We start from the raw sequence: 24,249 nt of genomic DNA, 5'->3' as shown, positions 1-24,249 counted from the left end.
ATCCTTTTCCATGACCAGCACCCCCCCAGACTCTCTCCTTTAAATGTTTTGAGGACAGCACTGAGGCCTCGTTCTCCTCTCCCATGAATGTTCCTTTTCAAGCTTCCCCTGCCTTCATCTATTCCCTAACCAGGGTTCCATCCTTGACTCCCTCCCCTTCCTCTCATCGATGCATATCAAATACTCTGTGTGGGGATGTGTGCTTTATCTACCACTATATTCCCAGAACACTCTGTGGTAAGAAATAGATGCTCAACAAATTTGTTGAATGGATGAAGGAATGAATGCATTCTAAGTCTATATCCCTGCCTAGGGGTCTCCTGGGGCCACCGCCATCATCATCATCATCATCTCATAATTATCTGCAAGGCTTGCATCCGGTTGGTGTTCCAACACTTAAGTGGCCGAGAGAATCCTGCACAGGTTCCCAAGGCTTCCAAGCCCACGGTTCCAGCATTAAAACATTCCTCCTGGACAGGGGGTGTATCTTGTTCACAGAATTGAAGTGGTCTTTGTTTGTTGGTTGGTTTTGTTGTTGTTGTTCGTTTTGTTGTTCTTGCTGCTGTTGTGGTTAAAGTCTGGTCGTGAGGGGAGCCGGAATTTGGGAGTGTGACGCACTTCTGTCATTCAGTCAACACTTTTGAGCCGGGGCCTGAACTAGCGCTGGACGTGCAGGGGACTAAGTCATGGTCCATTCCCTAGAGGTGCTCAAAACTGGGGGTAGAGTAGGGCCTTGGGGCCCCGGAAGCTGTAGTGCTGAGTGGTGGGAGCACAGACCAGGATTCTGCAGACTTAAGCCTTGGTCCTGCCACTGACAACTGACCACTGAGTGGCATGTCCCAGGGCCTCTGTGAAAGGAGAGTGGAAGGCCAGACTCACACAAGCATCTTGGGTGTCTGGTGGAAGGGCCTTCCAAGACCCAGGCTTCTAAGTTGGGGATCTTTGAGGAGTAAGGGATGTTGGGGGCTGCACTGTCTACCTCGTTGCTCCCCCAGGGTACTTAGGGCCCAGTGATCTGAATCCAGCCCCTTTGGGGAGGGGCGGCACAGGTTGAGAGGGGCAAAGGCTGGGCCATGCTCCGGCGCCTAAGTTATGGTAATGAGCTGGGCAGTCCTGTCACCCTAGCTCGGGGAGGAGCCAAGCGCCTGGGAGGAGGGGCCAGAGAGCCAAAGGGACCGCGGCCGCAGAGTGGAGGTGTGACCCTGCGGTCGCAGGGACAGGCACTCGGGCCCCCGGCCCTGAGCCCAGGCTTCCCAGTTTCCGTGAGCCCCATGGGGTCCCCGGCCCCGCGCGCCCCCACGCCGGCGCTCTGCCTGCTTCTGGCCTGTGTCTGGCTGCCCGGGGGTGAGCCGGCCGGCCAGTCCCTGCGGGTGCAGTCTCTTGGTGAGAGTGGTGTGGACTAGGGGAGACCGGGAGCTGGAGGAATGTTTAGGGGAACGGGCCAGCCGGGCAGGTTCTAGAGAGGGAGGAAAAAGAGGTTTGAGGGAGGGCAGGGCGACGGCCAAGGAGAGGGCCAGAGGGGGCGCAGAAGGAAAAAGAGGCCAGCGACGACAGCCGGGGGAATGGGTCCCAAGCTAGGCAGCGTGGAAGAGATCGAAGGTGGGGAGCTAGAGAGAACTGGGGCACAGAGAGTAGGAGGAAAGAGGGAGACCCCTGTTGGAGAGGTCACCAGAAAGGAGGAGAAAGGATTGAAGTCTATGTAGGGAGTGAGAATGGGGGGATGAAGAAGAAGCTTCCTAGCAGGTGGGGCACAGGTGGTGGGAGACCCAACAAAGGGAGGCCTGGCTTGAGTGGAGAGCAATCCTCCTCCCCAGGCCCAGCATCCACACCCCAGGACAATGCAGAACTGCAGCAGCCTGAGCCAGCCCAGGATCCCAGGTGAGTAGGTGCAAGCTTGTGGCTGCCCCACCCATGGCTCCCATCTTTATTTCTAGTGTGGATGATCCCAGGGTTTTAGCACCGAGGGTGGGGTGCACTTGGGGTGGTGGGGAGGCATGGCCCCTCCCCCTATCCTATCCCCTCCCCCACGCTAGGCTTCTTTCTCATCTAGCCACAGACATCAGCAGGTGACCCTTGCCATAGAGGATGCTACAACAGTCATGGGAAGCCAGGTGAGAGGAGGCCTGGAAGGGGGGCTTCACGGGGCGGGGGCGGGGGGGCTTGTTTCTGTCTGGGACTGGGGCTGACCCGTGCTCTGTAGGTTGCAGGAAGGTTGTCTCTGCAGTTATTTGAAAGGGACCAGTGTTCCTAGTATATGTCTGAAGTATGCAAATTCATGGGACACTTGTATTCCCACTTAACTAATCTCTTGGGACCCCGTAGTCGGTTCAGTTTGGTTTTATTTTTGTTTTGTTTTATTTGGGGAGGAGGGCACTACGATGCAATCAGGACATAGCGGAACTCTCCCATGCCCTGGGGTGAAAGCATGAAGGTGAGGGTTTAGGTGAATGGAGTTCTCTCTTACCTGCTTGGTCTGGGAAGGTACAAAACCCCATAAGAGGCCCCACTCCATACCTTGAGCAGTGCTCCAGCAAGGGTACTTTGAGAGGAGAGACAAAAATGGGGCCACTTGGTGGGCTTTGTGAGGAAGGGCTGGTTGGGAAGGAGAGCCCCAAACTATTACCCTCTGAGTCTGCACCATTCCCTGTTGCCTACCCTCCTGAGGTCCTCCCTGCTTTCAGGAGAGGTGGTAGTTTTTTTTCTGCCTTTGCCAGATTTCTTTGGTTTCTGGATCAGGTGACTCGGGCTCTCTTTCCAGTCATGTCCTGCACTTTTTCTTTTCTACAAGATGTTACAGATATGTTACAAAACCGACCCACCCACAGCCAGATCCCCCAGAGTATCCTGAGCCTCAACTCATGCACCCTGGCCCCAGCGATCAGCTCTGGGCAGCTCCTTGTGCCAGCAGGTTGGGAAGTATCATTTATAATAGAAAACAATGTGCCCCAAATACCTGCCCTTTGGAAATAGGTATGAAGACCCCAAGGCAGGAGGAGGATATGCTTATTCTATAAGGGGTAGATTAGCTAGGCTTTTTATTTCTTGTTTGCCCACTTTTCCAGGCCCCAAGTTTTAGAATCACAGTCAGATGCTAGTTTGAGTTGAAAGAAAATGTTTGTTTGTTTGTTTTTAAAGATTTATTTATTTATTTGAGAGAGAAGGTTGGGGAGGGGCAGAGGGAGAGTGAGAGAAGCAGACAGCCCATCATGGGGCTCCATCTCACAACCCTGAGATCACGACCTGAGCTGAAATCAAGAGTCGGACGCTTAACTGACTGAGCCACCCAGGCGCCCTGTTACTCTTTTTATATATGATGAAATCGAGGTAGGCGGGTGACCTGTTGGGGCCCCCAGGACGCAGGTGAAACAAGGTCTACTGGTGGGGCCAGCCTGTTGCCCACAACATAAATGCCTCACAGGCCTCCAGGAATCCCTGCGTTTTGGTGGAAAATGACCCTTAGCCAAGCACCTCGTTCCCCTGGCAGGACTCCTTCCTTGCTGGATTCCAGGGTAGGCTTCCCTCCCTTTCCTCTGGGGAAGCATCTGGAGCAGACAACCCCAGTAGGTTTCTCACATTACTCCTTAGATCAAATAAGGGGTTGGAATGGCCTTCCTTTAAAGCCCCTGGAGTAGGCGTGGGGGAAGGAGGTCATTAGCTAGAAAGTGAACCTGAGGATCCTTTGAGGGCTTCTGCCTGGAATAATCTTATCTGTAAGGGTGGGGGTCTCAGACCAGCAGCTAACCAACCTTCATTTCAGTGCTGCCACCTTCTTATAGAACACAGCCATTCTCCAGAGAATTGATGATATAGACCAGGATGCCGGGGGGGGGGGGGGGGGGGGAATGCATTGTTATTTACAGGAACTCAATTTCACTGCAATTTAGCCTTCCCTTTAATTATGCCGATAGGCTACAAACCACAATACAAGTGTAGGAGTGTCTGTGACTGGTCACCAGGAGAAATCACAGATATTGTCATATCACCTTACACTTGTTGGTATTTCTAGATCTCATTTATACTCACTACCTCAAAACACTGGCAGTGATAAGATCCGCTGCTAGATCTTGCTGTTTAATGTAGTTATAAGCACAAATATTACTAAATCATGCATTTTTATAAAATATTTTCATAACTATATTGCAATATAATAGATATCCTTTGTTACCTTATGTTTTATTTTATGTATTTATTAACATTATTCTGAGAATGGGTCAATAGGCTTTGCTCGATTATCAGAGAGGTTCTTAGCACTGAAATGACTAAGAACTTCTGATCTATACTGAAGACGAATCATTTGGGCAGGATTTAAAAATTTCTCCAGAAAATGGCCTTGACTCTGCAGCGCTATCTTGCCCTCGTTAACACCGATCTCAGAAGCCACATGTGAGGTGGGGGCGAGGAGTGGAGAGACACAAAGACTAGGTTTCATTAAGAGCTCTTTGGGGCCTATGGGATGCAAAGTGATCGTTTTTTCCCATGGTCTCTGAGGTCCCGTGAGATCGATTACAACCAGGGTGGGAAGCCTGACTCCTGGGGCTCAGGCTGGGTATGCAGGGTAAGGAGATCTGGGGAGGACCCAAGAACCAGGGGCCAAAGTGGGACAAGGCCCAGGAGGGGCCAGTGACCTCCCAGGGGTCAGCAGGACAGTGAAAAGGGAGGCAGTGAGCACCCGGGGATGAGGTGGAGAGACCGGGCCTGCCAAGGAGGGGCAAAGACCTGAGGTTGGGCTCCAGGGACCAAGGGTTCTGAATCCTCTCCACGTTCCAAGTCCTTGGCTGGAGGCTGGGGATTCTGCCTGAGGATGCAGAGATGACAGTGAGGGAGGAAGACGCATGAGACATACCCACAGTGTAGTTGGTGCCTTGTTGGCCCTGTGAACAAGAACATGAGCTCCCCGAGGCCTGGGACTTTGTCCCGTTCACACTGGGAAGCTATACAAATGCAGAGGCTGGGGCTCTGAGAGGGGAGGAGCTTGTCGTGCTATGGACCCCAGTCCCAGGTGATACGAGCCACCTCAGACTAGGGTCCCGAGAGGTCAGGTATCCAAGTCAGTTAGCTGTGTGGTGACTGGACACACCTGATGTTCAGGACAGTTCTAATTTCAGATGGTTTGTATATGGAGAGACCACATGTTGGGATTTCTGGTCTGGAAGATAGGATTTCTCAGCTCACTTTGCCTGTGTCCTCCTCAGATTTCTGGTATCAGGGAGAGTCCTGGCGTGGGGCTGAGTTCTGAGGACTGTGGATGGTGACCTCTGAGGAAGGTTGGGGTGGGGGGTGGGGTGAGATGCTCCCCTGCCTTGGGGCAAGGGGCTGCCTTTGTTTCCTAGGCCTGCCTTGTGTGGTTTCTGTGGTGAGGAGGAAACATATTTATTCTCCAGATAAGGGGGTTTTGTGTTGGGCTGTGGGGGACTCTAAAGCGTACTAGGGAGGGAAGGGGGGAGGGGAGGCTGAGGGGATATTGGAGCATGGAGGGGAGGGAATGTGTTCAGGCCACCGAGATGCCACTTTGGAGGGTAAAAACCAGCCTTCACTCCTCTAGGGCAAGCCTGAAAATTCTCCCAGACCTCTCAGAGGTGGGCCTGGGCAGGTGGAGTGGCTGGGGGCCTCCCTCTTCCAGGTGACGGACAGGAAGGGCCATAACCTTTAGGAAGTCCCTCCCTGACCGAGTTCTCTTCCTTCTGTCTCTAAAAGGAGGCTGAAGTCCTGGACTCCTTGGCCATGTCTTCCTGGGAAAGGCGTCTCCATCGGGCCAAATGTGCTCCATCTTGTAAGTGGCCCCCTCCCTGTGGCCCATGGGAGGGCCCTGGCCCTCAGAGAAGCTGTGAGGGCAGGCCAGGCTTCCCTCGGGGCCTCCTGTGATCTCTGTGCCCTGCAAGGGGTCTCTTTCTGCCTTCCCCAGCCCTGGCCTCCAACTCTATTTTGCTTTCTCCTTCCCGGCTGAGGAGAGCTTCCTCTCCGGTGTCCTGTTCTTATGACCATGGCCCTGTGGCTTTCCCCTCTCACTCTGTCTGAACCAGTGAGACTGGGCTTCCTTGTTTAGTGGTTGTTTTCCCTCTGCTTCACCCTGTGTCCGCGGCCTCTCCCCTCACCCTGTCCTGTGTCCGCGGCTTCTCCCCTCACCCTGTCCTGTGTCCATGGCCCCTTCTCTTGCATCTTGGCTCCTTCCCTCACCACACTCTGCTCCACTTTGTCTTCTTGTGCTCTGTGCTCTGTGGCCTTTCTGTCTACTGTATTCTAAATGTGAGGCATGTCCCCCTCCCTGGGTCAGGCTTAGGCCTCTTCCCCTTAGCTTAAGGAACAGTGAGGAAGAATGGTCCTTGAAGATCTCTGGGCAGTCTCCCTACTCACCCCACATGCTCCGTATTCACAGTCTGCCTTGTCTGGCGGCCAGGAACTTTCAGCAGAGGGAGCTGAAGGCTCAGGTCGGGCTGGCCTGGGGGCCACTTGATGCACACTGAGGACAGGTACTCTGAGACCCCACGCTGCCTGTCTGTCAGGGAGGGAGCCAGGCAGCCAGGTCTGAGGCACCCTACTTGTACCGCCATTAGGCTACTACTGAGGAATGCTGGGGCTACCTGTGGTGGGGATCTGAGTTCCGTGTAGCTCTGGAAGGGCTGGGTCTGGTGCCCTGGCATGAGGAAGACGCTGTGTCCCGGGGTTCTGCCCAGCTTGGCTCAATGGGGAGGCGCCATCCGTGTCTCCCCTGCAGACTTGTTCTCCTGCTTCAACGGGGGCGAGTGTGTGTACCCAGCCTTCTGTGACTGCAGACGCTTCAATGCCACCGGGCCACGCTGCCAGATGGGTGGGTCTGAGCTCTGTCCCACCCCTGGGGGCCACGGGTACAGGGAAAGCTTGTGGGCCTGAGGCCTGGGGGTCCTGGGCTGGGGAGGCGGGGGGGGGGGGGGCCCTGCTAGCCTCTGGCATGAGACCCACTGCAGCTGCGCAAGCAGGTTCTCTTTTCTCTGGCACAGTGTACAACACCGGCCCTGAGCGTGACAGCATCTGCCGGGCATGGGGACAGCACCATGTGGAGACTTTTGATGGTCTCTACTACTACCTCTCTGGGAAGGGCAGCTACACCCTGGTGGGGCGCCATGAGCCTGAGGGACAGACCTTCTCAGTCCAGGTGAGGGCTTCCCTACCCTGCCAATCTAGGAAGGTCCCACGAGGCTCTGGAGGTTGTGCTGGCCAAGGCTCTGCTTGTCATAGTTAGAGAGTCTACACCTGGAAGGAGCTGGGGACTCCACAGTTCTCTCTCACTCACTCACTCTTGGTTGCCCCTGGCCAGTCATTGATTTAGTCATTCATCATTAAGTATTAGGTACATACCTGTACTCTCCCTGGCACAAGGCTTGGTGGTGGCCCTGTGGACAATAACACAGATGCGGTCTCTGTCCTCGTGGAGCTTACTGTCTACTGGGGAAAGCAGACATCAAATCAAATGAATCATTTCAAGGGCAACTGAGTGCTTCAGAGGAGAAATGCCAAATGTTAGAAGAGCATGTGGTGGAAACCTAACTTTGTTTATTGGGAAAGATGATGATCAGGGAAGACTTCCTGGAGGAAGTGACATTGAAGTTGAGATCTGAAAATGAATTGGAGTTAGCCAAGTGAAGGGTCACAGGGGTGAGGGGTGGACATGAGAACATTCTAGGTAAGGGGAATTTGGGTGCTAAGGACCTGCGATAACAAAGAGCATTGTGCCTCTGAGGAAATGGTAGAGGTCCTGGATGACTCAATTCAGGGTTACCTCTTCTAAGCAGCCCCCCTGGATGCCCTGACCTCCTGAGCTGGCTCAGGGGCTCCTTCCTATGTAACCAAAGTTCTGCACTGCGTCACAGTCAGTGCGTGTCTCTTACAAAGTCTTTTTCCAGGTTGGTCTTTTCTACCAGATAGAAGCTTTCCGGGCAGGGACCATGTCTTTCCATCTGGTGTTCCCAGGACCCAGATTAGTCCTCAGTACAAGTTTGTCCTGTCTATGAACATATGTGTGAGATACTGTCAGGTAGATCTGATTTCCATGCTTACCCCGGGTGTTGAGTGGGGGTCAGTACACCTCCATCTGGAGAAAAGTCTGCTTGGGGAGTGAGCTCTGCTGAGGAGCACCTTGGGTAAGACTGAGTTAGGGCCAGGGCTTGGGAGTTTGGGGAGATCCTAGTGCTCAGTGTCACCCTTCTGCCAGCAGGCATGTCCATCCGTCTCAAGCATAGACCTGCCAGGGAGCTGCCCTATGGGCCATGCCCCAGATGGGCTGACCCAACTCTGCCCTCTCTGCCTTAGCATCTCACACATTAGGGTTTTTCATGACAGTCATTTCATGATGGATATGTTATGATTACTTAGACTAACGGGGTGCCACGCATTCATGGATTATGAAATAAAGTTAATGAGTTAGAAATAGCACCCCCCGCCGAAAGAAAGAAAGAAAGAAAGAAAGGGAGGAAGGGAGGAAGGGAGGAAGGGAGGATGGGAGGAAGGAAGGAAGGAAGAAAAAAACCCAAAGAGAATAGAAAATATAATGTGGATGCATTACACATTAATAGGGGTAAATACTATTTTGTAAAATTTTTGTTTTATTTATATATGTATATATTTATATTTCTTCCTGTCGGTTATGATCTAAAGTTTGAAAAATTTGATTAGCCTGTGGGGTGGCTTTCACAGACCCCACTTTCAGCTGACATGACTCCAGCCTGCTTAAACACGTTTAACAGTAATCTAGTGGAAGGGTTTCTACACTGGGAAGAGAAGCATTTTCCCTAAGTCCCGGGAGCCTCAGTGCTCCTCCCTCTCTTGAGGCTTCTGGCTTTGAGGTGAGGGTTCTGTCTGAGGAGGGGACAGAGGAGATACGTCTGTGACAGGCAGCACAGGAGTGACACGCGTGCCTGGGTGTGCAGGGAAGGACTAGACCGTGCCTGCCAGGGTCATGGTAGGAGTGTGTGTTTATCGTGTGTGCACTGAGAGTGCCCAGTGAATCTATGAGGGGTGTGTGTGTGTGTGTGTGTGTTCTGTGTGTCAGAAGGTGTGAGTGTATACCTTGGCTTTGAATCTGATGAGATAACCTAGGTTGCAAAATGAAAAAACCAGAAATAGGGAGACAACACAATGTCCTGGAAAGAGCCCTGAAATTTAGCCTTCAGTTCTAGGTAGGAATCCTGGCTGCGTGTGTGTGTGTGTGTGTGTGTGTGTGTGACCTTCATCACTTCACCTCTCGGAGTATCTGTTGCCTCCTCCGGGAAATGCAGATCATCATAGCTCTGTCCTCCTGTGGGGTTGTGGGGACTGGGAGGCAACAAGACATCACAGAGGAAAAGGTGCTTGGCATGCAGAGGGCAGGTGATCGGCATGAAGCGGGAACTCCACAGGGTGTCACTGGGCTCAGGACAGAAGCTCAGGGCCAGATCTGTGGCAGGAACCCTGCACAGTGGCCTCTGAACCCCCCAATCAGGTGCACAACGATCCGCAGTGCGGCTCCTCCCCCTACACCTGCTCCAGGTCTGTCAGCCTCTTCTTTGCGGGGGAGCAGGAGATCCGTCTGGCCAAGGAAGTCACCCACGGAGGCGTGAGGTAACTATAACCCCGGCCCTGAGCTCTCCTGCTCCCTGGCACTGGTGGTGGGGGATGGTGAGCACCTTCCTTCTAAAGCCTGAAGAAAACTGTTTTCTGGGGGCAAACAGCAGAGTTTCCACCATCAGGGCAGCAACCTACTGGCAGGCCAGCTGGGTTTCTTGTCAGCTGGGTTTGCAGAAAGATGAGTCCCTCAAGATTTTCTGAGACTCTCAAGGCATTGTGGGTTTCCAGACAGTGGGTATTCAGGCCAATAGTAGAATTTTCCAGATAGTTGAGAGTATACCACTACAAGCATGCTTACTTTTTTTTCTTTCGCAATTTCGAGGGAATCTTCCTGAATGGATCATACATAGTTCAAGCCTCCTCAGAGCAGATATTGAGCACACTGTCCCCTTTTCTGATGACAAAGGGTCATTTGAATGTCGCTTATCTTGCTGGGACATCAGGGACGCCTGGGACCAGGGGAATGAGGACTCTTGGCCCCCACACCACATGGCCCAGACTGTGGTTCTTCTGAAATCTTTCCTGTATCTTGTCTTCACTGTCCTTTCCTTCCCTTGCGGTCTGCTGTCACTTCACACTGCTACTGGGTTGGGGGAAGGGGTCGTCCTGCGAGGACCCTTCTCCCGTTCTCATGTCCTGCTTCAGATCTGGAAACTGGGTAACCAAGCGTTCTGGGGCTGAGTGTAAAATTGAAAGCTTAAGCGTTTCTCCTGTGAAGAAAAGATTGGTATATGGATCTTTGGGTACCAGTTTTGGCCAGTTAGACCTTTTTTTTTTTTTCCCTGATTTTCAGGCGGATTGAAAGTTGCCAAATTCCAGACGGGCTAGGAGACCCTGTCCCAGTAAAACTGGGAATGTGGTAGGGACTGCTCTGGCCCTGCCTCTTTTCTTCCACTCCCGGTTTTCCTTATCCCTCAGCTTTCTTCTCTTCCTACCTCTTTCTGGCTCCCCACCCACAAAACCAAACCGAGTCAGTGTCTGCTTATACCATTTCTCCCGTCTAGGAGCAAGGAGCTAGCAATTTCAGACACTCTAAGATTTATCCCTGCCGGGGAAATTGCAATTTTAAAAGCAAGTTTTCAACTCCAAAGACAAAAGAATCCCTCTCTAATGGTGGACTTCAGATACCGGGGAAGTCACGGGGAGGGAAAGGGGGGCCTCAGAGCCCATGGTAGCAGTGGCGTGTGGAGGAGGCAGGTGCTGGGTACATGAGGGGTCCTGCGGGTAGGGGACGCAGGTCCTTTGGGGAAGGGACTGGATGAGCGGAGGGGGTGTGAATGGCCTGAAGCTCTGGGCCATGCCCTGCAGGGTCCAACTACCACAGGTGATGGGGAGCGTGCGTCTGCAGCGGCTTGCTGGCTACATCCTTGTGCGGCATCAGTCAGCCTTCACTCTGGCCTGGGACGGTGCCTCGGCCGTCTACATCAAAATGAGCCCGGAGTTCCTGGGCTGGACTCATGGGCTGTGTGGGAACAACAATGCCGACCCCCAGGATGACCTGGTGACCAGCTATGGTGAGGTGCAGGGCAAGTGGCCTCCGAGGGCTTCGGGTGGAGGTGGGGGACGGGCCAGCCTGGGCGGGGCAGGAGAAGCCTTGGGGCAGAACCCTGGGGTCGTGGTCCTGAAGACCCAGCGGGAGGCCAGGGGCCCCTTCCGACCCAGTGTGTGGCCTCAGTAGCGTGACCACTCAAACTCAGTTTCCTTGTCTGTAAAACAGACATAATGAGAATCCCTGCTAGGGTTGTGTGAGGATCTAAAGGGCACTTTGCTAGATGGGACTGACCCTGCAAGATGAGTATGTTCCAGGGGCAGGGAGCAGAAGGCCAGAGAAGGGGCCCCATGGGAGCTGAAGGTACCTATGGAGCCCTGGTAAGAAGTAAGAGGGAAGCATACAGGGCCGAGTCACGGCGACTCTGGCCGGAAGAAGAGAAGTGATCCCTTTGAGCACCCACAGCATACCGAACACTTAACATACAGTCTTTGCAATAATCTCATGGGGGGCTATTTGCCCTATTTCACATGTGGGAGAACTGAGGCTCGGGGAGGGGCAGGAGCTTGTCCAGGCTCACGTACTAGTTGTCTTTTGATTGCATGGTGTTGCGTCCCCCCGAGTTTGGAGCAGTAGGGAGCTACTACAGGTTCTATTGCCTGTTATCACCAGCTTTTTCAGGAGAGTGGTCCCGTTGGGAAATGCAGACTGGGATGGGAGCCAGAGGCTGGATTCTTCAACTCCTTGCCCACCTTCTGGCATCTCTTCAGCTCCCCTTGCCCTCCCTCAGAGCCCTCTGTGGCGCCTTCCCCGCCATCCTCCTGTGGTCATGCTAGTTCTCCCCCCCAGGGAAGCTGACCGACGATGTGGCTGAGTTTGGGCAGAGCTGGCAAGAGCAGGCCCCCAACCAGCCTCCAGGGCCTACAACTCCCTCCCTGCCTCGCCCACCGTGTCTGCAGCAGAGCCCGGGAACCATGCAGGTCTGGACCCTGGGGAGAGTGCCTCCCTGCACCCATCCTAGTGTCTGGCGTAGGTTCATTTCCTGTCCACCTCCTAGGAAGTCACTGGCTGCAGGGGCCCGGGCTTGTCTGTGCCTATGGCCCCACCCCTTTTTTCTCCACCATTCTTTCTCTCTCTCGAGCTCAAATGGGGGTTCGGTGTGGGGGCTGGTGAAGTCAGGGCTGTGCGTGGCTTTGCCAGCCCCCGGCTCTGGCTCCTGGCCCTTTCCCCAGGGTGTGTACGACCGGTGTGAGGCACTGTTGCGGCCCCCCTTCGATGCCTGCCATGCCTACGTCAGCCCTCTGCCCTTCACAGCCAGCTGCACCAGTGACCTCTGCCAGTGAGTAGGCAGCCCGGAGAGCAGCTGGGACTGGGTTGTGGGGAGACCTGTCCCGGTACTGCGGGGGCAGGGGGGCAGGGGGAGCTCAGCATGTGGGTCACTGAGCCTGAGAACCCCAGGCCCTGACAGATATGCTTCCCAAAGCTCAGAAATTCTTATCTGCATAGGTGGGACGGAGCTTCCCTATTCTCTGAAGCCCAGAAATGGGGACCGACGCCCTCAGGGTCACGCAAGTCAATGGCAATGTTGGGACTGGAACCCAGGTGTCCTGCTTCCATCTGTATATGCGTGGATACCTTCCCAGTCTCCCTTTCCTAGCTGCGTGACACGGAGGGGTGCCCTGAGCCCTGGAAGTCTCTAGAGGGTGCTGGAGGGCAGGTGGCAGGCAGGGCTCTGGTGTGACCCTTGGTTTCCCGGCACAGGTCGGTGGGCGACGAAGCCACCTGGTGCCGGGCGCTGGCAGAGTACGCCCGAGCGTGTGCCCAGGCGGGGCGGCCCCTGCAGGACTGGAGGACCCAGCTCCCGCAATGCGGTAGGGGCATCCCGCTGGCGGGCACGGAGGGGTTCTCACGAGCTCTGTCCTGGGGCTCTGGGTGGCATCTTCGGACCTCAGCTCAATGTCCTGACCTGCTTAGAACCACAGTTGTTGGAGCTGTAGGGTCTGAGACCCCATTTGTGACCGAGGAGCAGACAGGCTCAGAGTGGAGGGCCTGGCCTAGGGTCCCAGAGCCAGCTAAGGGTGGTTCTCAGAGCCTCCCAACTTTCCGGTCACCCAGGGTTCCCACTGGGACTAGGGGAACGGGAAGATCAGAGCCCTCCTTCCCCCTACCCCGAGGCCTGGAGTAGGGGCTGGGTGTGTCCTGGCAGAGCCGGGGCCGGACTTCTCCCTTGCCCCGCAGCCGTGCACTGCAAGGAGAAGGCCTTTACCTACAACGAGTGCATCGCCTGCTGCCCCGCCTCCTGCCAGTCCCGGGCGACCTGCGTGGACAGTGAGATCACCTGTGTGGACGGCTGCTACTGCCCCGATGGTAGGCCGGGGGGGTGGGGGGAGCGGGTGCCTGGCAGCGTCTTCCTGGGCCGGCACGGACGAGCATGACGCAGGGGCTCAGAGGGTGCCTGTTTGTTCAATGAGTGAAGGAAGGAACACACAACTAATAAGGGAATAAATGATGACTGGCTTCAGGGAGGTGAGGGTGGGGGTGGCACTGTGGCTCTTGAGAAGTCCTTCAGGGTATTTCATTTGATCAGGACCGACCTCTTAAGGTGTGTAGACCAGGACAAGTCATTCATTCATTCATTTGTTCTTTTATCACACACGCATTTGCTTAAACACTCGTCCACGTTTTTTAGGTGGTATAAATTTGCAGCACATCTGTGGTATGCAGCTCACTTGGCTAGGCAGGAGTTGAGATAAAAATGTATGGAGATATGGCCATTGACTTTAGGGGTCAGAATCTGGTTGCGGTGATAAGATACGTATACCTACGACTCCCATCTAAGGCATAATGTAGTGAGGATCCACTCAGGGGTTCAGACAAGGAGAGACATAGGAATTCAGTGAAGGGGGAGATTGTCAGGGAAGGCTTCCTGGAGGAGGTGGTACCTAAGCTGGTCTTAGATGCAGTGACAGGCTTTTGAGAGGTGGAGAAGAGAAGCTAGTCAGTATGCAGGTTGCTTGGTGTGGTGAGGTGAGATTATGCAAAGGTCTGGAGGTGAGATTATTTTCCCAGAGGGGATTCAGATCTGGCCTGAGCCAAGGATTTATGCAGGAGAAAGCTTGAAAGTGGGCTCAGTGGTGAAAGCTTGGATGGGATCTTTGTCCCAGGCCACGAACGGTCTGTCAACAGGAGTGGAGGTGAGTTAAGTGGGCCTTTGCTGTCACCGTAGGGCTGATCTTTGAGGACGGGGACTGTGTGGCACCAGCTGAGTGTCCCTGTGAATTCCATGGGACCCTGTACCCGACTGGCTCTGTGGTGAAAGAAGACTGCAATGCCTGGTCTGTGTCCACAGCTGGGGGGTGGGGCAGTGGTGATTTCCAGGGTTTTCCATCAGGGCTGCCCACCTGGGGTCTGGGAGCCCTGGGGACGTGGGGGCACTCACTCAGCATCTCTAAGTCCCAGGAGATCTCATTCGAGCTAACCCTCGGAGGTAGAGGAAATCTCTACCACCCATTGTAAAGACGGGAAGACTGAGGGCAGGGGACAGGAGCTCTGTGGACCCTGCAATCCTCCAGCCTAGGCCTGGGGAAGTGAGCCCTGCCTCCTTGGTCTCTGTGTTTCAGCACCTGCACTGCAGGCAAGTGGGTGTGCAGCACAGCTGTCTGCCCAGGTATGTCGGATCCCCACCTCACACTCTACCCCCTTCCTCTAGTCTCACAGCTTTTTGGGGCAGGAAATTCTGGGGACGAGGCCTGCAGTTCCCAGCTTGACACACTTTGTTTCCTCAGAGCCGCTTTACCTGGTTTAGGGATTGCTCCAGCCCCTGTCAGGAAGGGCTTTTATGGGGGGGGGCGTCTATCTAAGGACCTTCCTGAGCTTGGGGAGCTTGGACGGAGACTGGTCTCCAAGCTCAGGCCCTGGTCTCCTGGCAGGGGGAGATGCCCATAGCAGGGCTGTGTCTCCTTTCAGATGGGCTGGGGAGGGGGGGGGCAGGACTGCTTCTCCCCAGTGACCAGAGCCTCAAAAAGAGGGCCAGGGCTCCAAACACTGCCCGAACTCCTGAGGACAGGGTGCTGTCTCTTCCTCATGCTCAGAGCCTGCAGGGCAGAGGCCGTCCCCGTGGGGCAGCTCCCATGTGTCAGCCACTTTTCTCTGCCCCGCAGCTGAGTGTTCAGTGACTGGCGACATCCATTTCACGACCTTTGATGGCCGCCGGTACACGTTCCCCGCCACGTGTCAGTACATCCTGGCCAAGAGCCGCTCCTCCGGCACCTTCACAGTGACGCTGCAGAATGCCCCATGTGGCCTGGTAAGGGCTGGGGACCTCAGGCCCAACCCAGCCAGCCACCCCTGCTCTCTGCCTCTTAGAGAGGCTGAGGGACGTGGGGCAGGGCCCCAGGGTTTCCACAGCCCCTTCACCCTGATGTTTATTCTTTTTGGGCAGAGCCAGGGGACAGGAGACTAAGTTCTGTCTCTAGAACATCTGCTAGCTGACAGGCACTTCCCTTTTCTGGGCCTCAGTGTTTATTAAAAAAAAATCTCTAAAATGGGTCTAATTCAACTTAATCTTTTCTGCTTCCTTGGATTGTACCTTCAACATCTCTGTATTCATTTGTTCATTCATTTATTCATTCAGCAAATACTGAACATCTGTTTGTGCCCGAAGCTAGGTCTTGGAGACTGGGATGAATTGGGTCTGGCTCTGCCCTCTTAGGCCTTGTAGTTTGGTAGGTGAGGCAGATAAGTGACCCCATAATCCACTATGTTATCGCAGCTGGGACAATATGGACATTACAAGGTAGGTCTCCATGGAGGAGCTTTTCCTTGTTGTTGCTTTACCTGGATGTCAAGGTGGGAGAAGGGGTGGATCCGGAAAGACTTCCTAGAGGAGGTGACCCCTGGGCTGTGTCAGCCACTTGTGAATGTAACTGAGAAAATGGCCAACTTGCTGGTCTGGGGTAGTTTTGAGTTTCTCTCTCAGTGACTGCATTTTTCCCTGAGCCAACCATACTGAGCTGACCCCATAAGCCCTGGTCTGGGCTAAACTCAAGCTCCTTCCTGCACAATAGAGCAGGGATTCACACCCATAATCAGGGCAGCCACCCCCAATCCCACCTCCCTGCCTGCTTTTCTCTCCCAGTGATGTCAGTGGGTAAGCAGACATCGCTTAGTGGTGCCCCTCCCTGGCCCTGGGGACCTAGGCTGGGCTGTGGACAAGGGAAAGGGCTGTGCTTTCTTCCTTTTGAGGCTTGAGTGACCCCCTCCCTTCTCTCTGCCAGAGAATGGCCTGGATCTGCCCTTGGCTGCTCTTTGAATCAGAAGAATACTTGTCCTCAAAAGCCAGGTTACTCTTATCCTGAGGGTGGCAAAAGAAAAGGCAAAGCAGACATACACTGCCCAGTGGGACTCCTTCCCATTTACAAAGTTCTAGGGTCTTAGAATACCTGGGGCTATGGGACCTTGGAGGTCTCTTACCAGCCCCCTCTCTGCCATGTTCTGGATGGTGGCCAGCCGGCCTCGGCCTGAGGTAACCTGCTTCACTGCTGAACAGGGCCTCTTATAGCATTTCCCTTTCACCGTGAGCCAGGTCTCCTCCCTGTGACTTCATCCACGCTGATGAACCAGTAGAAGGCCAGCCCTCTGCCGGCTCTCCGCAGGGTACAGTGAGGGTTACACAGATGAGTCAGATCCTGGTCCTAGCCACCAGGAGCTCACAGCCCAATGAGGGCATCAGTCATGTCCTCAGGTCAGGTGCTTCACTATGAGATACAAGAGCAGTGCTGTCAGAGGGGAGTTCTGTGGAGGAAGAAATATTCCTACAGGTCAGAAGAAAGGATCAGGGAAAGCCTCATGGCAGAGGCGGCATTTGAGCTGAATGACCTAAAAAGTGGGCCTAAAAAGATAAATAGAAATAAGATACGTATATTTGAGGATGGGGAGGAAGGGCAGTCCAGGAGGATCAGGTCATATGAAAGAAAGCAATGAGGTTGGAATGTTCTAGAATACATTAAGGCAGATGCAGAAGGACTTGGCAACTGGCTGACTGGTAAGTTGCAGGGTGTGTGGGAGAGAAGCAGGAGGAGTCAAAGATGAAGCTGTGACTTTAGTCCTGGGTGAACACAAGGGGGTAGGGTGAGGATGTTAACAGAGAGGATGATGATGATGAAGTATTTGCACAGTACTTTGAACTTTGACTAATCACATTTGCATAGGACATCTAGTTTAAGGTTCAAAATACCCCCATGTAGTAGTTATTATTATTCTCCCCAGTTAAAATATGATAAGACAGGCCTACAGAGGCTTGGGGTGTTCCTCATAACTCCCAGCCAGCAGGAGGGGGAGCTGAGCCAGACCCAAGGTTGGAAGTCCAGAAAGCCTGTCACAACCTCTTAATACACCCACCCCAAAATCAGGGTAGTGTTTACAGCCTTTGAAGTATTTTTTCAAGTAGACCTTATTTCTCAGAGTAGCTTTAGATTTTACAGAAAAATGCAAAGATAGTACATAGAGTTCCCATATACCCCACACCTAATTTCTCCTATTATTAACATCATACATTGGTATGGTACATTTGCTACAAATAACGAACCAATATTTGTACATTAACTAAAGTCTGCACTTTACTCATATTTCCTTATTTATTTATTTTTTTAACCTAATATCATTTTTCTCTGTTCCAACATACCACATTACATTTAGTCATCACGTCTCCTAGGCTTTTCCTTGCTGTTGCAGTTTCTTTCTTTCTTTTCTGTCTGTGTGTGTGTGTGTGTGTGTGTGTGTGTGTGTGTGTGTGTGTTTGCAAGAGGGAAGGAGAGAGAGTACATACCCATGAGCCAGGGGCAGGGGCAGAGGGAGAGAGAGAGAGAGAGAGAGAATCTTAAGCAGGCTCCATGCCAGCGTGGAGCCCCATGTGGGGCTTGATTTCACCACCCTGAGATGATGACCTGAGGAGAAATCAAGAGTCAGATGACTAACCAGCTGAGCCACCTAGGCGCCCCCTTGCTGTTACGGTTTCTAAGACTTTATTTATGATGATCTTGAAAGTTTTGAGGAGTACTGGTCAGATATTTTGTAGAATGCCCCTCTACTGGAACTTATGTGATGTTTTTCTCATGGTTAGAGTGGTGTTATGGATTTTGGGAGGAAGATAAGAAGTAAATTGCTATTTTCATCACATCTTATCAAGGGAGCATATACCAACATGGTTTATCACTGTTGAGGTTGACCTTGGTCATCTGGCTGAGGTGGTGTTTGTCACTTTCTCCACTGTAAAGTTACCCCTCTTTTTCTCCCTTACCATACTGTTCTTTTTGGAAGGAAGTCGTTATGTTCAGCCCACACTTAAAGAGTGGGAAGTTATGCTCCCTCTGCTTGAAGATAGAGAATCTACATACATCATTTGGAATTTTTCTGCACAGGAGATTTGTCTTTTTTCCTTCACATATTTTCTTTCAGTCATTTATTTATGTCAGCATGGACCCAGGGATATTTATTTTATACTTTGGGTAGAATCCAATACTTCCTTATTTATTTTGTGATTCAAATGTTTCTGACTTGACCATCCCTCAAGTCTTTCAGTTGGCTCTTGAGTCCCTTTGGCATACCCCCATTGTTGTGTGTCTGTGTGTGTCTGTGTGTGTACTGCCTTAATTTATGGTCCTACAAGATGCACCAGGCTCATCTTGCATATTTCCTGTTCCATTCCTAGAATCAGCCATTTCTGAAAAAAATATTATCAGATGCTCTGGGCTCTTTTTATTGGAGAATGGTTTTAGAAACCAAGATCTGGGGTACTGGGTGTGCTCAATTGCTACTGGGTATCATTTCTTTTAGACCCTCTCAGCTGACAAAAAAAGGAAATAATATGTATAACCTATGAATATCCTTGTATAGCCAATGTATATACACATATAGGTCTCCAAATGTGTGCTAAACAGGAGTTCATATTGATGTTCCAACTCTCATCCATTACCACAAGGGTCATTCTAGCCTCTCCCCTTGCTTATCTGTAAACACCCACCCCAACAGTGAGAAGTCTGGTTTCCACCATCCACTATCCATGTATCTAATTGTTCAATTCCCATATACATGTATAGAAGTACCAGAATTATTAACTTATACCCATGGGAAAGAACTTTATCAACTAGAGTACAGTGCTTATGCACAGTTCCTTTTGCCTTTAGTCTTACAAACTCCACTTATTTCCAAAGTTACTTAGGTCAACACCTTCAGTGAGTTTGTTTTATATATTTGTAATACAGTTAGATTCTTTTGTCACAGTCTGCATTCCATCCTGGGACCCTCTGGCCTCCTACATGATTTTTTTTTTAATTGTACACATTAGGGTTCACTCTTTATGCTGTAAAGTTCTCTGGGCTGTGACAAATGCAACCTCCCAAGTATTCCATGCCCTTTTCTTATCTGTATCAAACCAGGCAGGACCAACCAACTATTGTTGTATCTCTATTCCTGAAGGAGAGAACTGAGGTGTAGAGAAGTTTAATGAAGTCTTTAAAGTCTCAGCTTTCAAGCGCCTGTGTGGCTCAGTCGTTAAGCCTCTGCTTTCGGCTCAGGTCATGGTCCCAGGGTCCTGGGATCGAGCCCCACATTGGGCTCCCTGCTCGGCGGGGAGCCTGCTTCTCCCTCTCCCACTCCCCCTGCTTGTGTTCCCTCTCTTGCTGTGTCTCTCTCTGTCAAATAAAATCTTAAAAAAAAAAAAAGTCTCAGCTTTCAGTGACATCAAGACTTGAACCTAAGACTTTGACTAAAGGATGCAGGCTTTCTTCCTGCACCAATGACATGTCCAGAGGGGACCAGAGGATGAGTGGGTTTGACAAAGGTGATGTTTTAGACACAGTGCTTTTGAGCTGTTTCAGGGATTTTAAGTCTCCTTGGGAAGGAACTTGGAAGGTCGCAGCTTGTTGTACAATGCCTTTCTGAAAAGTTTCAAGCTCTAATCCTTTCCTCATTTCACTGTTCGATTATATCACTTTCAGGTTATACTTTCTCTGGCTGTCTTTGGACTTAGGATAAAGTCCAAGGATTTTACAAAGCTCTGCCTAAGCTGGCCCCTGCCTACTTCTTGAACCTTATCTTAAACCACTTTGCTCACTGGCCTTCTGGTCATTTTTTACGTGCTTGGATGCATTAAATGCCTTCCTGTGTCGGGGAATTTTGTACAGATTGTTCACTATACCTGGATGTCCCTCTCCTTGCCTTTTCTCTTTGCCCAGCTGCCTTCTATGGATCCTTCAGATCTCAGCTCACCTGTCACGTTTTCCTGTGCCTCAGTCTTCTGATCTGCACAATAGGGTTGTTAGTAATATTTACTAAATAGGATTGCTATGAGAATTGAGTGAATACATGTAAAAAGATTAGAATAGTACCTGAACATAGTAACTATATTAAACTTAGCTGTTATTATAATAAATATAGCATTATTAAAAGTTTTGTTATGATTTTTACATTATCATTATCTTTCCCTAGGATGGCCTTTCCTACCTCTGCAGACTAAGTCTTGTTCCTTCACTATATGCTTTCCTAGCACCCTACACCTATTTGTAGCACTGATCCCAATAATAATTTAAAAGCCAACTTTGTAATTACTTGTTTAATGCCTGTGTCCCACACAAGTATGTACTCTCTATGAATATATCTGTCATGTTCATCACTGCATGGTTGTGTGGATGTTTCCTTGTGGAAGGGAAGTATGAATGGGCCTGATGTCTACTCCCCATTTCAGAGATGAGAACCTGAGGCCTGGATAGTATTAGCTCATTTCCTGCCTGCCTATGAGTGGAGCTTGGTATCCTGCAGGATGTGACACATGAAAAGAGCTATATAAATACCTATAAAAGGATGAAATTAAAGTCCTATATTGTACTTGAATGGGGAGGCCAGGGTTTCTGAGGCTAGACTCTGGGCTGTCCAGGGGGTCTATCTCTGCTCTGTGTCATGGACAGTCTAAGAGCTGACTATCTTTTTATTTGCATTATCCCAGCTCTGCCACTAACTTTCTCCAATCGGAGCCTCTGCCTTCCTATTCCCAGATGAGGCATTTGTTTAGAGGACTCCTAATATCTTTTGGGGGCTCTGTCTCAGCCTGCCCCTGACCTCAAACTGCACTAGAATCCCTGCTCCTGGGGGTTCTGTTGGGACCAGCAAGACAGACTAACGATGCCGCATTTGTCTTCCTCTTTCTCCAGAACCAGGATGGAGTCTGTGTCCAGTCAGTATCAGTGATTCTGCATCAGGACCCTCGGAGGCAGGTGACCCTGACCCAAGCGGGGGATGTCCTTCTGTTTGACCAGTACAAGGTCACCCCACCCTACACAGATGGTACGGCTTTGGAGGACGAGAGCTAGCTGGGAGCTGGCTGCCCAGGCCTCTTCTTCCAGGCACTGCCTCTGGCCAAAGGCACAGCCACATGGGCAAGAGCTCACATTCTCTAATACTGGGTCAGTCAGGCCGGAGGGGCACCTTGGTCCCAGGAACGTGGACTCTGGACTTGCAAGATGGTCTTTGTCCCCATCCCAACATGACAGTAGGCTTTACAGTAGCATGATGGCTTCTCCTAACATGAGGATATGAATGGGGCTGTTTTCCATCCCTATTCTAATTTTTTTTTAAGATTTTATTTATTTGAGAGAAGAGAATGAGAGAGAGAGAGAGCGTGCTTGAGCACACACGCATGGGGGGGTAGGGACAGAAGGAGAGGGAGGGGCAGAGGGAGAGGGAGAAGCAGACTCCCTACTGAGCAGGGAGCCCTACAGATGGTTCGATACCAGGACGCCAAGACATGACCTGAGCCAAAGGCAGACGCTTAGCCGACTGAGCCATCTAGGCGCCCCTATTTGTTTTTTAATTACTTATTATCCTGTCTGATTCCGCAAGGTATCTGTGGTATCTTGTCGGAAGCACATCTAACAAAAATGACAAAATTGTTAAGAAACAAAATAGTGCCAGAGAAAATGATATAGAAAAAAAAAAAAAGAATAAGGGTTCAAGACTGAGAGGAGAGGGGATGCAGGGGATATAAAGAGACCAAAGAAATGCAAGTCACAAAAAGTGAAAAATTCATTACAATTGAATCTAAAAATTTTTAATTGCTACAATTAAATCTAAAATCATTGTGAGCTTCCTGGTGATCACTGAAAAATGGGTAGTTACAGAATTCTCCTTTGCTACAGAAGGAAATATTATCAGTTCCTTATGGAGGCAAAACTTTAATTGGCACTTGATGTTCAAAACAAAACAACAACAACATCTTAGCCAGGGCTGCCATGGGTGTTATCCCCGAGTCCTGATTGCATCCCTGAACGGGATTTCCTAAAGGGTTCCCAAGCCAACCCCTTGGCAGTGCTTCACCCGGCGTGAAGGCTGGGCTGGCTGGGTATGGGGGTCGGCGAGGGCGATGCCAGTGGTGGCGGGGGGTGGGGTGCATGTTGGCAGAACTTCCCACATCCCTATTGTGGTTCTGTGCCCAGACGCCTTTGAGATCCGGAGGCTGTCCTCCACGTTCCTGCGGGTGAAGACCAACGTGGGCGTGCGTGTGCTCTATGACCGCCAAGGGCTGCGGCTCTACCTGCAGGTGGACCAGCGATGGGCGGAGGACACCGTGGGCCTCTGCGGCACCTTCAACGGCAACACGCAGGACGACTTCCTGTACGTGCTCCTGCCCCGGAAACAGAAGGGGGGGGTGGGTCCCTGAGGGCCGAGTACGCGGAGGTTCTTCTTGAAAACATCTCTCAGAAACTTCCTTGGTCTTTCACTGGGCCACACATGCACCATTGATTATTTATTCCTCTACATTTAAATCAAAGCATATTTCTTTAGGGCCATGCGTCACAGTTTTCTCTTTGCAGAAGACTTACCTGGGGAGCTTGTTAAAATGCTGACTCCTGGGTTTTACTTCTCGTGTATCTGATTTGCACTGGGGCCCAAGAATCCTGTTTTTAATAAGTAACCACTGCGATTCGAGGATAAGAGATCTGTGGACCATACCTTGAGAAATACTGTTTATAATGAGGTCTTAAAATTCGTAGACCTTAGGCTGGGTTTGATTTGGTTCATGGTTTTCTTTGTTTTATTTTTATTTTTATTTTTTTTAAGATTTTATTTATTTATTTGACAGAGAGAGACACAGTGAGAGAGGGAACACAAGCAGGGGGAGTGGGAGAGGGAGAAGCAGGCTTCCTGCAGAGCAGGGAGTCTGATGCGGGGCTTGATCCCAGGACCCTGGGATCACGACCTGAGTCAAAGGCAGATGCTTAACGACTGAGCCACCCAGGCACCCCTGTGGTTTTCTTTGTTTTAATTGACTGTGAACCCCTTAGATGAGTGTAAGCCCCCAGTGAGCCAATGATGCGCAGACTCTTTCTTTCTATCCCACCAGGCCAATCTAAGCCATATATCTTTCCTGTCTGGTACTTGAGGGTTGCAATGTGACTCCCCACCTTCAGGGAAAGGCTGTTTCCCAGGGACTGACAGAGAATTGAAAGACTGTCTGGGCATGGATACAGTTTAGGAACTTGGGAGGGGACAAGAGTCAGACTTTCCAGAAAGGAGAATAAAGAGTTGATCTTGAAGGTGAAAGGTTCTGGCCAGTTTTTCAAGTTATATGCATTATGCGACGTAGAAGTAAAGGAGAGGCTTTCTTCAGCCAGAAATAAGAATTCAGATTCGTTCAGAAAAATAAGAATCAGAAGAAACTGAGGCTTTTAAATGCATGCACATTTAAAAATGTAGCATTCTACTCTGTCTTGCTTGGTGGGGCTGATGTTAAGGCTGCTTGCCACCCTCCTAAAAGTGAACTGTGGGCAGAAAAGTTGCTGTGCATAACTTGAGGGCTCTCACTGCTCAGGAGCAGTAACGTGGGTGTGGTGAGTGCCAGGCAGAACCTGTCCCACCCCTGCACATTATGATCTCTCCAATCTATCATCTTCTTGGGTTTGGTGACTCTTAGAGACTGGCAATATCTAGGAAACATGCTTTTCCCCCTTTCTTCCTTTATTGCCCCTCGTATGACTATTTCCTACCTAGAGGGAAAGGGAGGGCAAAAGAGCTTTCAGGAACTGCTCATGGAGAAGGGAGGAGGAAGTCTTAATCCGGTGAAGTTTGGTTCACATGGTTCCCCGTTTCTCTCTTTCTGACATGAAGAGCTGGGGGGTGGGTGGTGAAGATCG

At 51.3% G+C, this 24,249-nt stretch overlaps 1 protein-coding gene across 1 annotated transcript in view; it reads left to right on the top strand.

The window, feature by feature from the left end:
- Positions 1 to 1,271: 1,271 nt before the first annotated feature.
- Positions 1,272 to 24,249, top strand: part of OTOG (otogelin) — an 85,370-nt gene continuing 62,392 nt past the window's right edge. The window contains 17 exon segments of the mRNA XM_032426820.1: positions 1,272 to 1,383; positions 1,821 to 1,878; positions 2,051 to 2,111; positions 5,695 to 5,770; positions 6,713 to 6,805; positions 6,975 to 7,129; positions 9,452 to 9,570; positions 10,885 to 11,090; positions 11,915 to 12,045; positions 12,298 to 12,404; positions 12,827 to 12,936; positions 13,304 to 13,432; positions 14,292 to 14,400; positions 14,686 to 14,732; positions 15,226 to 15,371; positions 21,271 to 21,403; positions 22,552 to 22,729. Coding sequence (XP_032282711.1) covers positions 1,272 to 1,383; positions 1,821 to 1,878; positions 2,051 to 2,111; positions 5,695 to 5,770; positions 6,713 to 6,805; positions 6,975 to 7,129; positions 9,452 to 9,570; positions 10,885 to 11,090; positions 11,915 to 12,045; positions 12,298 to 12,404; positions 12,827 to 12,936; positions 13,304 to 13,432; positions 14,292 to 14,400; positions 14,686 to 14,732; positions 15,226 to 15,371; positions 21,271 to 21,403; positions 22,552 to 22,729 — 1,970 coding nt within the window.

Source organism: Phoca vitulina, unplaced genomic scaffold, assembly GCF_004348235.1.
Source record: "Phoca vitulina isolate PV1807 unplaced genomic scaffold, GSC_HSeal_1.0 scaffold36, whole genome shotgun sequence".
In the NCBI taxonomy this organism is placed as follows: Eukaryota; Metazoa; Chordata; class Mammalia; order Carnivora; family Phocidae; genus Phoca; species Phoca vitulina.
This window is presented reverse-complemented; position numbering and strand designations above follow the sequence as displayed.